The sequence below is a fragment of the Thamnophis sirtalis genome, unplaced genomic scaffold (assembly GCF_051295495.1).
Source record: "Thamnophis sirtalis isolate CommonGarterSnake01/CBP01778 unplaced genomic scaffold, rThaSir2_p1.2 scaffold_1, whole genome shotgun sequence".
In the NCBI taxonomy this organism is placed as follows: Eukaryota; Metazoa; Chordata; class Lepidosauria; order Squamata; family Natricidae; genus Thamnophis; species Thamnophis sirtalis.
In genome coordinates, this window is record NW_028261381.1 from 41161926 (window position 1) to 41175062 (window position 13137).

The following is a 13137-nucleotide window of genomic DNA, read 5'->3' on the forward strand; positions in this document are numbered from 1 at the left end:
TTCTCCTTGAAGAAGAAGAAAATATTTTGCTTCTCATCTCCCTCCCAGTTAAGTTCCTCCAATTTCTTGTTCCCATCTTCTAATAAATTATTGTAGCAATTGTGTATAGCGCCTTTATCTATTTTACGACAGTAAGATTTTGGGAATTAAATGCTATAAACCCTGCTATTTGAGTAGTAAATTGTTCTAAAGCAAATTTTCATCAATAAATTAATTTACAATCACTATACTATAATTTGCAGTGTTTTATGACAAAGATGCACCTCTCTGGCAATATTAATTAAAAGTGAATGGGACATACTGATGATTTATACTGATAAGAAACATGTTAATTAAGGCTGTAGACATTGTTGTAGTGCAGTGGAGTCTTAAAATGGCTGTGAAAATTATACCCTTAGAGATCAATTGATCTTGTATAGAAAGATACCTGATTTCCAAGTTCCAAGTGAATCTAATTAAAATATCAGTATCTCACAATAACATTTTATTTAAATATAGCCTTAAAACTGTCACACTTAGACCAATAACACACTGCAGCGAATCCTGTGTAGAGCTGATTTGCTACAAGTTCAAAACTGTAATTAACTTGGCAATATAGCCAGGCATTAATATTCCCCAAGGGTATTCAAATGCTTAATTGACATAAATTTCTTATATGCTGGTTGTTAGGAAACAAATATACATTCCTGTATTATGTAAGTTTTCAAATCATGCATTAGATTGTCTATGTGAAGAAAGGAATTAGAAAACAAATGTTGCTCTATTGCTTCATCAGGTTGGTATCCATTTAGTTTCCAGTTCTGATTTAATTGTACAATGTTCAGTTTGGCTCTTGAATGCTAACTGACCAATTTGTGTGTGTGTGTTTGTGTGTGTGTGTGTGTGTGTGTGTGTGTATTGATATAACATTAGTATGGACAGAGCCCATGATGTGTTTTGCATAGTGAGCATGATTGCCCTGCATTCTTATTCTTATTTCCAAAGAAGAAATGCATCTTTATAGAGGTATGATTTATAGAGACTTATATTCTGAACTGCAGTCAGATGAAAAATAGATAGTTCAAAAATGGGAAGAAATTGTTTGAACAATCATTGAAATCCAAAATTATTAAGTAAAATCCAACTTTGCATAAATCAAAGCCCATTAATGGAATGGCTGTTTTGGTCTACAATTCCTGCATGTCCTTTGAATCTACTCTGAATCTACTCTTTGACTGGCTGAAATGTAAACCTGTGAAGAGTGAGAGACAGTTTTCCATTGTATAAAACATAACAGCTTTTGCTAATAGAAACACTGCTAATAGAATCATACCAAAGCATTTCATACACAAATGGAATGTACAGTTGTGCAGCATATTCCATGAAGATAATTGAGGCAGGAATATAACACTTGCAAAATAAACATGTGAGAAGAAGCTGTGGAAATACCTATACTGGGAAATTCAAGTTCTAGTGACATTAGCGAAGTGTTAATAATTTGGAGGAGGGAAGGAAACTAATAATGGAGTGTCAAGCCCCTTTTCTTGTTCCAGAGCAAGGAAAATACAAAGGTGTTCACTTTTTGATAGATAGAAAAACTTGTGGCAGAAATTTTCTGTGGGTTCATGGCTTATAATTACAAATTTTAAAATGGGACAAAAGAAGCTTGTTAAGGCTTTCTAAATATTATGGTATAAAAACTGCAATTTGGATGATATATTCTTTTGCACTCAGATACAGTGTAATAGCAAGTTTAAAAATGAGATGTAGTCAGGGTTGGAGAAAATATAATTTAAATATAGAGTACTTTGAACTGACTCATAATTGGTCCCACAGTCCTCTCAGTTCTTTGCTCAACACTACCATTCAACTGAAAACTAGTACCAGAAATTCATTGGGTCCAAATCACTTTAAGAAAGAAAGAAAGTTTTGAACAAAAAATGTGCAAGTGTCAGATACTTCCTGGTGTTTCAAGGTTGTATAGAGAAATATGGCTAAAAAATTTAAGAGTCACAGAGAATAAGATTTTGATCCTGTAAATGTGATCCTGGCAACAGAAAAGATTGGGAGGTCATCCTGGAAAGCATTATGAAGCTTTGGAAGTCAAGCTCACCTTAGACTGAATTTCATGTTAAGCTGACATCCATAAGATTTCTTTGTGCCGAAACAAAGATGAACTTTGTCAATGCTAAAATATAATAATAGGTTTTGGAATAAAAGCAATCTAAATTGGAATAAAAGCAATTCAATTGATTGTTAACAAAGGAATCAGTAGATTATTTCTCAGAAATGAAAGCTCTTTCAAAGAGGAAGAAGCCAGCTGCTAGACTGAATTAAACCTATTTGAATAATCAGAAAAGAAATACTATTGAAGTAGTGTGGATCCTGTTATATAGTTAGCTGATCTATCCTGTATTGGCAACATTTAAGAATTGGGACACTTTGCCTCCAAGATATTTGGAAAATTAGTTAGCTGGCTAGGCAATGATTTGGAAATGGGTATGTATTTGTACAAATCTGCAATTCTTTGGGAGCAATTCCCTGCATTTGTTCAATAGAGAATATACCACCATTAGATTCTGCTTCTTCTGTAACTGGCTTTGTGTTTTTTTCTCTATTCTGAAAACCACAAGTTTTGATTCTACTGGATTTTCTTGAATAAATCTTTTGTTAGGGGATTCCAGTAAAAATATAATTGGTATGCCTATGAAAAGCCCAGAGTTTTAATTCCCTGGCAACAGTACAAATGGTCAGATTATTTAGATGCATTTATGCATTTAGATTATTTAAATGGGACCCTGTTCATGGATCACTTATTGAAAAAAAAGTCATTTCAGTATTGTGTAAAATCAGTATGGATAGAATAAAACCAGTATGAATAGAGATCAGTACAACAGGTGTTTGGTCTATGGCTTGATCTTACCCTCATAAATCAAAGAGCCATCTAGTTTACAGTTGTGCTGCTATGAGCAAGCTGGATTTACATAAATACATAGTTGAATATCCAAGACACTGAATGGGGCCACAGATTAACTTGAAGTATGATTTTATCATAAAATCAAGGAATTACGTGTGTTGAAAATTTTACCTATCATTTAGCTCAGCTAAGGAACTGAAAACACATATAGACAATTAACTAAAATTCATGAACTTACACATTTCAAGACAAATAGACAAATATAGTATTTTTGCATATTCATTTTTGGATGCAAAAGTAATGTCTTTTTTCTTCTCAAAATAATCATGAAAGCATTTTAACTTTTTAAAAACAAAATCCTTCCCACATTCCACCTGTTGTATCTTTTCCATACAACTTTATGTACATAAATATCCACATATAACGTCCCCAAATGACTGTCTTAAATAAATAGAATGTGAAATGATTCAAATACTTAGCTACAATGTATTTAAGTTGTCGTATCAGCACAAGTTCTCCTTCATTTTTGGGTCCCATGTTGATAGAGGGAAAGTTCAATTTCTTTGTGAAATTGATACCATCTGGTTTTCCTGCCTCATCAGTTTCTTGCACAAGAATATCTCCTCTTGTTCAACCATATCTCCTACTCCACAACGCTAAATTTTTAAGTCTGCAATTGGCTTTTATGCTATTAACTTTGAAGTGAATGCCCTTTCTTTTTTTTAGCTAAAAATGTGTCATGCAATTTCTACTCTGAATTTGAATGTGGAAATGGTGAGTGCATTGATTACCAACTTTCATGTGATGGCATAGCTCACTGTAAGGACAAGTCTGATGAGAAATTATTGTATTGTGGTAAGTCAGTCCACTAAATGTCCATTTTTTCAATTTGATTCTCTTGCCATGTCTTGTTTTTATGTAAAGCTTTTAGCTACTGATTCATGTCTGCATGCCTAAATATTTCAACTGTAATGATGCTGTGTAAATGACAAAAGCTATTTCTCTGTTTTAATTTATAAGAAAACAGAATCTGTCGGAAAGGGTTTAAGTCTTGCTTAAATCGGCGCTGTATATCTAGTAATCAAATTTGTGATGGCAAAAATGATTGCGGTGACAATTCTGATGAAAGAGGTTGTGAAGGTACTTTTTTTTTTTGCAGAATAATACTTTGAATATTGATACAAATTTAAAATTAAGTATCATTAAAATGTTCATTGGAATGGGGTGTTTGATGAAACCAAGGACTGTAATTCACTATTTACTCAATGCAGTTATCGTACATGAAAAATCTGGGCAAATATTTTTTTTTTAAAAAAAACATAATTAACTTCACATTTATGGGATGAAATAATGTTGGATCAGTAACTATCACTTTAGGGCCAGTTAGTAATCTGAGAAGGTTATCTTAATACAAAATGTTGGGATCGGCAATCATTTGATGTCTAGAAACATATGTACATACCTACAAACACACACAAACACACACACATTGGGATGGAGTGTCTCTTTATCTATCCTCATCAGTGCAAAAATGTTTTTTTTAAAATGTCTTTCCCATTTCTCCTGCCTCTAAAAATATCCTCTTTATAGTTTCTGGATGTTCTTCCATGGAATTCCGCTGTTTAGATGGAACCTGCATTCCAAAATCAGCTCAATGCAATCAGATTGTGGATTGTTTAGATGCTTTGGATGAGAAAAACTGTAGTAAGGAATTCTGCTTTTTAATTTATTTATTTATTTATTTATTCCATTTGTATAATACTTTATTTTTTTTCTCCCTTCAGACCAATATGTACTTCATGTATAATTAATTTGTGTTTTATATAACGCCTCAGAGTTTACACGGACAATAAGCTCAGTGGAACTTGAATACATTGAACATGATAAGAATACTTCCTGTGTTTGATCAATGACAGGCAATATAATGTTTATGGGAAATAAATTGAACAATATAAGATAAATTCCAGTAATGAGATCAAACTTTAAAAAATATATTATAATGTATGATAATTGCATTTTATGTTCTCAGATAACACAGATTGCAATAATTTCTATAAACTTGGAGTGAAATCTTCAGGATTTATTAGCTGTAACATTACTTCACTCTGTATACTACCAGAATGGCTGTGTGATGGATCTAATGATTGTGGAGATTATTCAGATGAATTAAAATGCCCAGGTAATTGGGGGAAAATATTTTTCTTCATAATAATGAATGGTATTGATTACTGCCATTTTGTTTTAACAATTTATATTCAAGATACCATGATAACTAGAAATACATTGTTTCTTTTATTTTACTGAAGTTCGAAATAAGCATACATGTGAAGAGAATTATTTTGGCTGTCCTAGTGGTAAATGTATACTGATTTCCTGGGTATGTGATGGTCAGAAAGATTGTGAAGATGGAAGTGATGAATTACTCTGTGGTGAGTATTTTATCATTAATCCATAAACATTTCTTGCAAAAGAGCTGTTGATAACAAGTTTTCAGAGCACATTACAAGACAATTAATTTTTTAAAAACAAAAGCTAAATTAACATCATGACATTCTGACAATTTTATATGAGTTAATAAAGCAAAAATATTTGAAAGTAAGCATCCCTGAATTCTTCTGACATAGGCAAGGAGAACAGTTTAATGGTGACCATGAGTTGGGAGTGAAGAATGTTCCAACTGATACTAGCAGCATTGTGGCATCAGAATGGAATCTCTGTCTTTTTATTATGTCTTATGATTGTGTCCACCCAAAAGGATGCTTCTTTCATCATTCTGATTGATGCAACTTCTCTGTCTTCAGAACATTTTTTTAATGAAAACTGGATCCCATAAAACTAAATGTTAAAATAATCCCACATATTACATCTAGACTTTCAGTTTTCTGTTCACAGATGTGATTTCATTATAGCACAAATAGTTATAAAACTGCTTAAATGTTCATAAACTTTTTTAAAAAACAAATCAGATTAAATTGCATGTAAAAATGAGCCAAACTCTGTGTATTTGAACAATAGCTGAGATAAATTTGTACAGAAAATATTTTGTTCATATTTAGCACTCCAGTTATAAAGAACATACAATATATTTTCACAATGCTGCCATTGGATGCATTACAATTTAAATCTTTTAGATTCCTCCTGTTCATGGAATCAGTTTGCTTGTTCTGAACAAAAATGCATCTCCAAACAATGGACTTGTGATGGGGAAGATGATTGTGGAAATGGTTTGGATGAAAGTAAAGCTATTTGTGGTAAGTTGTATAATGATGCTAATTTTAAAATGTCTGAAGCTATCTAGAGATTTATTAGCATATCAGAGGAAAACTGTTGGATTTGGCAATGGCATGGATCTTGTGAAATAGTTATATCTTTCAGAAGATGGAAGTTTATGGTTTATTTGTATTTGTATGGGTTTTTTTTAAATTGTATGAACTGCCCAAAGTCATATATGAAAAATTGGCAGCTATACAAATTGAACAGATAAATCAATAAATAAATCTGGCATAGCTTGTTCCAAATTTTAGTATAATTCAAAGTGTCTTCAGATATTAGTGATGCACTGTTTGAAAGTACAACCTTGTGAGATGATTTGGGCTGAAAGAGAATGACTGGCCCAAAGTCAAAGAGACCATGAGTTCAGGACTTGAACTCATGGTCTCTCACTGTCTAGACTGGTGTTTAACCACTAGACTAAACTGCTAAACTTCACCTTAGGTGTTGTGCCCAGGTGAAAGTGATTTATTTCTGGTAGTATGCCATGTTCATCTGTTGGATTATTTTAAAAGAATATTTGAAAATATATATTGTGTGAAGCATAACATCAGGAGTTTGTTTGTTTTCTATTCTTTTGTATGTGTTTCACAGGCTCAGTAACTTGTGCTCCAGACATGTTCAGCTGTTTAGATTCATATGCCTGTGTTCCTCTACACTGGCTTTGTGATGGTGAAAGAGACTGTCCTAATGGAAGTGATGAACTTGCTACAGCGGGATGTGGTAAAAGCCATTTTGCAAGATATACAAAACATATTTTCCAATTCAGTTTTGGCTAATGAGACGTTAATGTTTGTTGTTTGTGTTTGGTAAGACAAAAATACTGTGGTTTAATAGACCTAAAGAAATTGATCTGATTCTCAATAAGAAGCATATCTGCAATGAATCCACCTGTAGGTTTTTAAGCACCCAAAGAATAGAGGGAATTGTCTACAATAGTGATCAATAGAAGTTTAAAGGCACATGTATGAAATAAAATCTTGCTTCCAATCATGTGTTCAAGTGAAAGATGATTCTGAATGTAAGATGATCCATTGAAAAATAGAATATTTATATAAAAATGACAACAATGTTATAAATCCTCTTAATTTTATCATCTGGCAGAAGTGTGGTTTATGTCTTTTAAGTATAAAATAAGTGTTACTGGTTGTGATAATTAGCTGGTGAGACTTTTTTAAAAGTGTGAAATAAGGGAAAAAGAAAATATTTGACCACTTTGCTATGTATAATAATGAAGATATCTCAAATCTCCATGACTTTTTTTGTTGACTGTTCTCTTTTCCCCCTGTTCCATTGCAATTGGAGTTAATAGCACAACTCTTTCTTAAATCATTTGTTCAATCTGTCCCATTACAGAAAGTGTATACAAACATGACCTAATTTACCTTTCCTTTTCCTCCTTTTCTACCATATTATCAGACTTCAAAAGCCCTGTATCATACAATGAAAATCCACATGGGACTCAGGAAGCATTTGAAATATTCTATACAGACAATCTTTAAAGAGTGCAATTAAAGTATTCGCCCAAGTTGTATTAACTTCAAATTATTTTTTCTTCTGTTCCTCTGAGGGAAGCCTGGTGGGAGGAGTTAAAAGATTACAATATCTGAGTTTTTTCTTTGTAAGATTGAATATTGTCCAATATGGAAAGTATCGTTATTTTTTTTTTCATTTCATTTGATTTTATTTGTAGGCCGCCCTTTTCCCTGAGGGGACTCAGGGCGGCTCACAGAAAACCAGGGAGGGGGGAATACAACACTAAGACGACAACACATAATAAAATAATAAGCAACATGCATACAACATTCGGGCGGGGTAATGGTCCTTATCCCCAGGCCTGACGGGCGAGCCAGTTCTTCAAGGCTGTGCGGAAGGCCTGGACGGTGGAGAGGGTGCGAATCTCTACGGGGAGCTCGTTCCAAAGGGTCGGGGCCGCTGCTGAGAAGGCCCTCCTCCTTGTGGTTGCCAGCCGACACTGGCTGGCCGATGGAATGCGGAGGAGGCCTAACCTATGGGATCTTATAGGTCGTAGGGAGGTAATTGGCAGAAGGCGGTCTCTCAAGTATCCAGATCCACTGCCATGTAGGGCTTTATGGGTGATCAGTAGCACCTTGAAGCGCATCCGGAGATCGACAGGTAGCCAGCGCAGCTCGCGGAGGATAGGTGTAATGCGGGTGAATCGGGGTGCACCCGCGATCACTCGCGCGGCTGCGTTCTGCACTAGCTGAAGTCGCCGGATGCTCCTCAAGGGCAGCCCCATGTAGAGCACGTTGCAGTATTCCAGCCTAGAAATCACGAGGGCCCGAGTGACTGTTGTGAGGGCCTCCCGGTTCAGGTAGGGTCGCAACTGGCGCACCAGGCGTACCTGGGCGAATGCCCCCCTGGTCACAGCCGCTATATGATGGTCGAATGACAGCTGTGGATCCAGGAGGACTCCCAAGTTGCGAACCCTCTCTGAGGGGTGTAAAATTTGACCCCCCAGCCTGAGTGTTGGATTAGTGGCCAAATTTTTGGGAGGAAAACACAACAGCCACTCGGTCTTTTCTGGGTTGAGCACAAGCTTGTTAATCCTCATCCAGTCCATGACGGCTTCAAGCCCCCGGTCCATTACGTCAACCGCTTCATTGATTTGGCACGGGGCGGACAGATACAATTGAGTATCGTCCGCGTATTGATGGTATCTAATCCCGTGCCTACGGATGATCTCTCCCAGCGGTTTCATGTAAATGTTAAATAGTAGGGGGGATAAGACCGAACCCTGCGGCACCCCATATTTCAGGGGCCTTGGGGACGATCTCTGCCCTCCCACTAACACCGACTGCGACCTGTCCGAGAGGTAGGAGGAGAACCACCGTAACACGGTGCCTCCCACTCCCACCTCCCGCAGTCTTCGCAGAAGGATACCATGGTCGATGGTATCGAAAGCCGCTGAGAGGTCAAGGAGGACCAGGATGGAGGGATGTCCTTCATCTCTGGCTCTCCAAAGATCATCCATCAATGCGACCAAGGCGGTTTCAGTGCTGTAACCGGGTCTGAAGCCTGACTGGAAGGGGTCTAGGTAGTCTGCTTCCTCCAAGGACCGTTGGAGCTGGAAGGCCACCACCTTCTCAACAACCTTCCCCAAAAAGGGGAGGTTGGAGACCGGGCGATAGTTGTTAAGGACAGCTGGATCTAGGGATGGCTTCTTCAGGAGGGGTCTCACCACCGCCGCTTTCAGTGCGGCGGGGAAGTTCCCCTCCCGAAGAGAGGCGGTTACAACCGCCTGGATCCAGCCTCGTGTCACCTCACTGCAGTTAGAAACCAGCCATGAGGGACACGGATCCAGAGCACAGGTGGAGGAACTCACAGCTCTCATGGCCTTGTCCACATCCCCGGGGGTAACCTCCTGAAACTCAACCCAGAGCTGTTGTACTTGGTCCCCCTGAGTCTCGGCTGGAACTGCGGGTGTGGAGTCCAAGTCCGTCCGAAACCGAGCAATTTTGTCCGCTAAGAATTGGGCATATTCTTCAGCTCTGCCCTGCAAGGGTTCCCCCGCCTCCCTTTTGTTCAATAGGGAGCGGGTTATCCTAAACAGGGCGGCTGGGCGGGACTCAGCGGATGCGACCAGGGAGGCTATGTGTGATCTTTTAGCTGCCCTAAGTGCCCTAGTATATTCCCTGGTGCAGGTGGTTACCATTGCTCGGTTCGATGCGGACTTATCGGACCTCCAACGGTGCTCTAGGCATCTCCTCCGGCGCTTCATCTCCCGGAGCTCCTCGGTGAACCAAGGGGGTCTCCGGGATCCGCCGCCTCGGAGGGGCCGCAGTGGCGCAATCCGGTCGAGGGCCTCTGACGCTGCCGAATGCCACGCAGCAGCCAGAGTCTCTACCGGACTGTGGGCGAAAGTATCAGGAATAACCCCAAGCTCTGTCTGGAACCTTACTGGCTCCATAAGACGCCTGGGGCGGAACCACCTGGTCGGTTCCTCCTCCCTACAGTGGGGGTTTGGCCTCCGGAAGTCGAGCCTCAGTAGGCAATGGTCTGACCACGACAGGGGTATGATGTCACTCCCCCTCAGACCAAGATCACACATCCACTGCTCCGAGAGAAATACGAGGTCAAGCATGTGTCCCGCTGAATGGGTTGGGCCTCGGATTACTTGAGTCAAGCCCATGGCTGTCATGGAAGCCATGAACTCCTGCGCCCCATCAGAGTTTTCACCGAGCGACGGCAAATTAAAGTCCCCCAGGACCATCAACCTAGGGAACTCAATTGCCAGCTCGGCTACTGACTCGAGGAGCGAGGGGAGGGCTGCTGCAACGCTGTTGGGAGGCAGGTACGTTAGCAGCAAACCCACTTGACCCTTGAGGTCCAACTTTAACAGCAAAGACTCACACCCGACAATCTCCGGAGCAGGGACCCTACGAGGAACTAACGACTCCCGGATAACAGCGGCCACACCCCCACCCCTTCCCTGGGCTCTCGGCTGATGCAGCACCTGAAAACCTTCTGGGCACAGTTCTACAAGGGGGACTCCTCCCTCTGGGCCCAGCCAGGTCTCAGTAATACATGCCAGGTCTGCCCTCTCGTCTAAAATTAAGTCCCGGACGAGAGGTGCTTTATGTACAACAGACCTGGCATTTAGCGACAACAGCCTGAGACCAGGGTCCTGATTACTTGCGCCATCTGGTCTTGGAGTGGGGCTCCTAGGGCCGGAAGGAGGGATCTCTGTGATGTAGCGAACCCTCCTTCCCCGGTAATGGCCTGCCCTAAAGTCCCCGCCGTATCTGCCCCTCCCTGTCACGACCGCAATACCCCGACCCTCTCCCGTATCTTTAGTCCCCTCAACCACCCCCATAGCCCCCGCAATTCCCGACAGGTCCTCCGAATCAAGCACACTCATTTATACATTCAAGCAGTCCCCACGTAATAATTAAAAACACATAAAAATACAAGAGTCATGGGGTAATAAAAGTGGGATCATCCAATTCACACATACAATCACATGCACTCACCATACCATTTAAAAGTTTGCGCAGCGTGCGTAGATCTTATAAAAGAGTATATATAGAAGGGGAAGTAGCCTTTCTTCCCTTCTTATGTAGTTGGGAAGGTCCCAAAAGTCCAGGCGATTAAAAGAAATCGTCAAAGATGTTAAAGTCCGATTTGTCAATAATGTCAGTAAAGGCAAAGTCTGGGTAGTTGAGATGGTTTCCCTGGGACGACGAGGGGTAGTATTAGCCAGATGGGTACAGTTAGTTCGTACATGGAGAGGCCCAACAGATGTAATTATAGATGTAATTATAGGAGGGGTGAGTAGATGGTAATTAAAGAGGCGGTAAAGATGATAAAGATGGTAAAAATGATGAAACCAGCCAAAAGATGGAGGAAGTGTCGGTAATGGCCACTGGAGGGAGTCAGAGGTCCACATATGCTGCCTTTCCGGAGCAATGGTGTCCAATGCAAGATGATCCGGTGGACGATTTTGCCTAACGTGGCCCTCCTGAGGCAGCAGCAGCAACAGATGGTACCCAACACAACAAAGAGCTTGTCGTTGAAATCCTGGGATCACAGTCCAGGTGGATAGATGATAAATAAAACGTTGCAGAGCCCAGTGAAAGCAGCGGCAAAACACAAAGGGGATGCCGTGCCAGGGGGAAAGGAAGCAATCAGCAGGGCCGCAGTACAAAGCAGCAAAGTTGCGGTGGGGGTAAAGAGCTAGTCCTCTAGTCCAAACAGGCACTTCCATACAGTTCCCTACCCTCTGTTCAGGGCACAAATCAAGCCTCCCAGGGTAGCGGGGCAGCCTCTTGAGACAGCGGGGCCAAAGCCACCGCCGCTCGTATAACGCCGCCACCGCCGCCGCCCAGCTGTTCGAAAGGGAGCAATTATGTTTCCTTTTGCTAAGTTAACTTCATTCTTCCCCTTTTATAATTTTTCTTAGCGCCCAGTAATACTTGTGATGAAAATACTTTCACATGCCACAATAAAGTCTGCATTTCTAAACTGTTTGTATGTGACCACGATGATGACTGTGAGGATGGATCAGATGAATCTCTAGAATGTGGTAAGTATCTTTGACAATTATTCACTACAAAAAAGTTCTTAAATTTTATCTAATTTTATCTTGTAAAAAGAAAGTAAGTTATAAAAGAATAAAAGAATTCAATTAGGTAACATTGTTACTCTATTTTTATACTTTTCTTATTTTTACTGTAAGCTTTAAAGAAAAGTAGCAATGTGTTTGAATGAAAAAATCCAGCTATGGCTGAAATCCTGAACATTAAATTAAAGAATTATTTAACTCTGGACAGGATATATTTCTCCTGGCAGACTTAATAAGGTTCCTTGATCCATCCTTGATATGATACAAAATACTTAGGATTGAATAATTTATTTTCCATTTATTTAATAAAGGATTTTTTTTCATCTGTTCAAGTATGAATTCAGTATAACTGGTATATTAATCCATAGCAGGCTAAAATTTAAAGCAAGGACTAGCAAGATTCATCTTGAATTATGCTGTTTCAGTATTAGCAATATGTTAAGGTGACAGAATTTGACCTTTGTTTAATATGTGAAAAGCTGTGTATCAACTCAACCTTTCAGAATTATATCATCTGTATGGGTAAATGCAAGTCTGGGTAAATTTGATAGTAGACAGAAACTCATTATTAAATAATGAACCTTATGAATTCCTCTGTGTACTATTGCATACTATTATCTCAATCTTTTTATTTACTTAATTGCTGGATCTTAAATGCTGTTCAAGTCCAATAGCACATCCAAAAGTGACTTCAGCAGGATCTAATTATCCTGAAGCTCTTTCATAAAACTGGATTATACAAAAATGCCAGATTATGCAAGAATTATACAAAGAGAAATTTATTATTTTGATGTGTTTGGGTTCTGTAGTGGTCTTCTCTTTTCCAGAAAATTTGATTATAGAAAATTACATTACATAATTTTCTAATTTTGCTTTACTTCTGGGA

The 13137-nt window shown here is 39.3% G+C and overlaps 1 protein-coding gene across 1 annotated transcript in view; it reads left to right on the forward strand.

The window, feature by feature from the left end:
• The window catches only part of LRP1B (LDL receptor related protein 1B), a 939689-nt gene that overhangs the window by 815747 nt on the left and 110805 nt on the right, over positions 1–13137 (forward strand). Inside the window, exons 46-53 of the mRNA XM_087710921.1 lie at positions 3623–3751; positions 3917–4036; positions 4487–4600; positions 4926–5075; positions 5203–5325; positions 6028–6147; positions 6761–6889; positions 12090–12212. Of these exons, the coding sequence (XP_087567047.1) occupies positions 3623–3751; positions 3917–4036; positions 4487–4600; positions 4926–5075; positions 5203–5325; positions 6028–6147; positions 6761–6889; positions 12090–12212 (1008 nt within the window). The remainder of the gene's footprint in view (positions 1–3622; positions 3752–3916; positions 4037–4486; positions 4601–4925; positions 5076–5202; positions 5326–6027; positions 6148–6760; positions 6890–12089; positions 12213–13137) is intronic.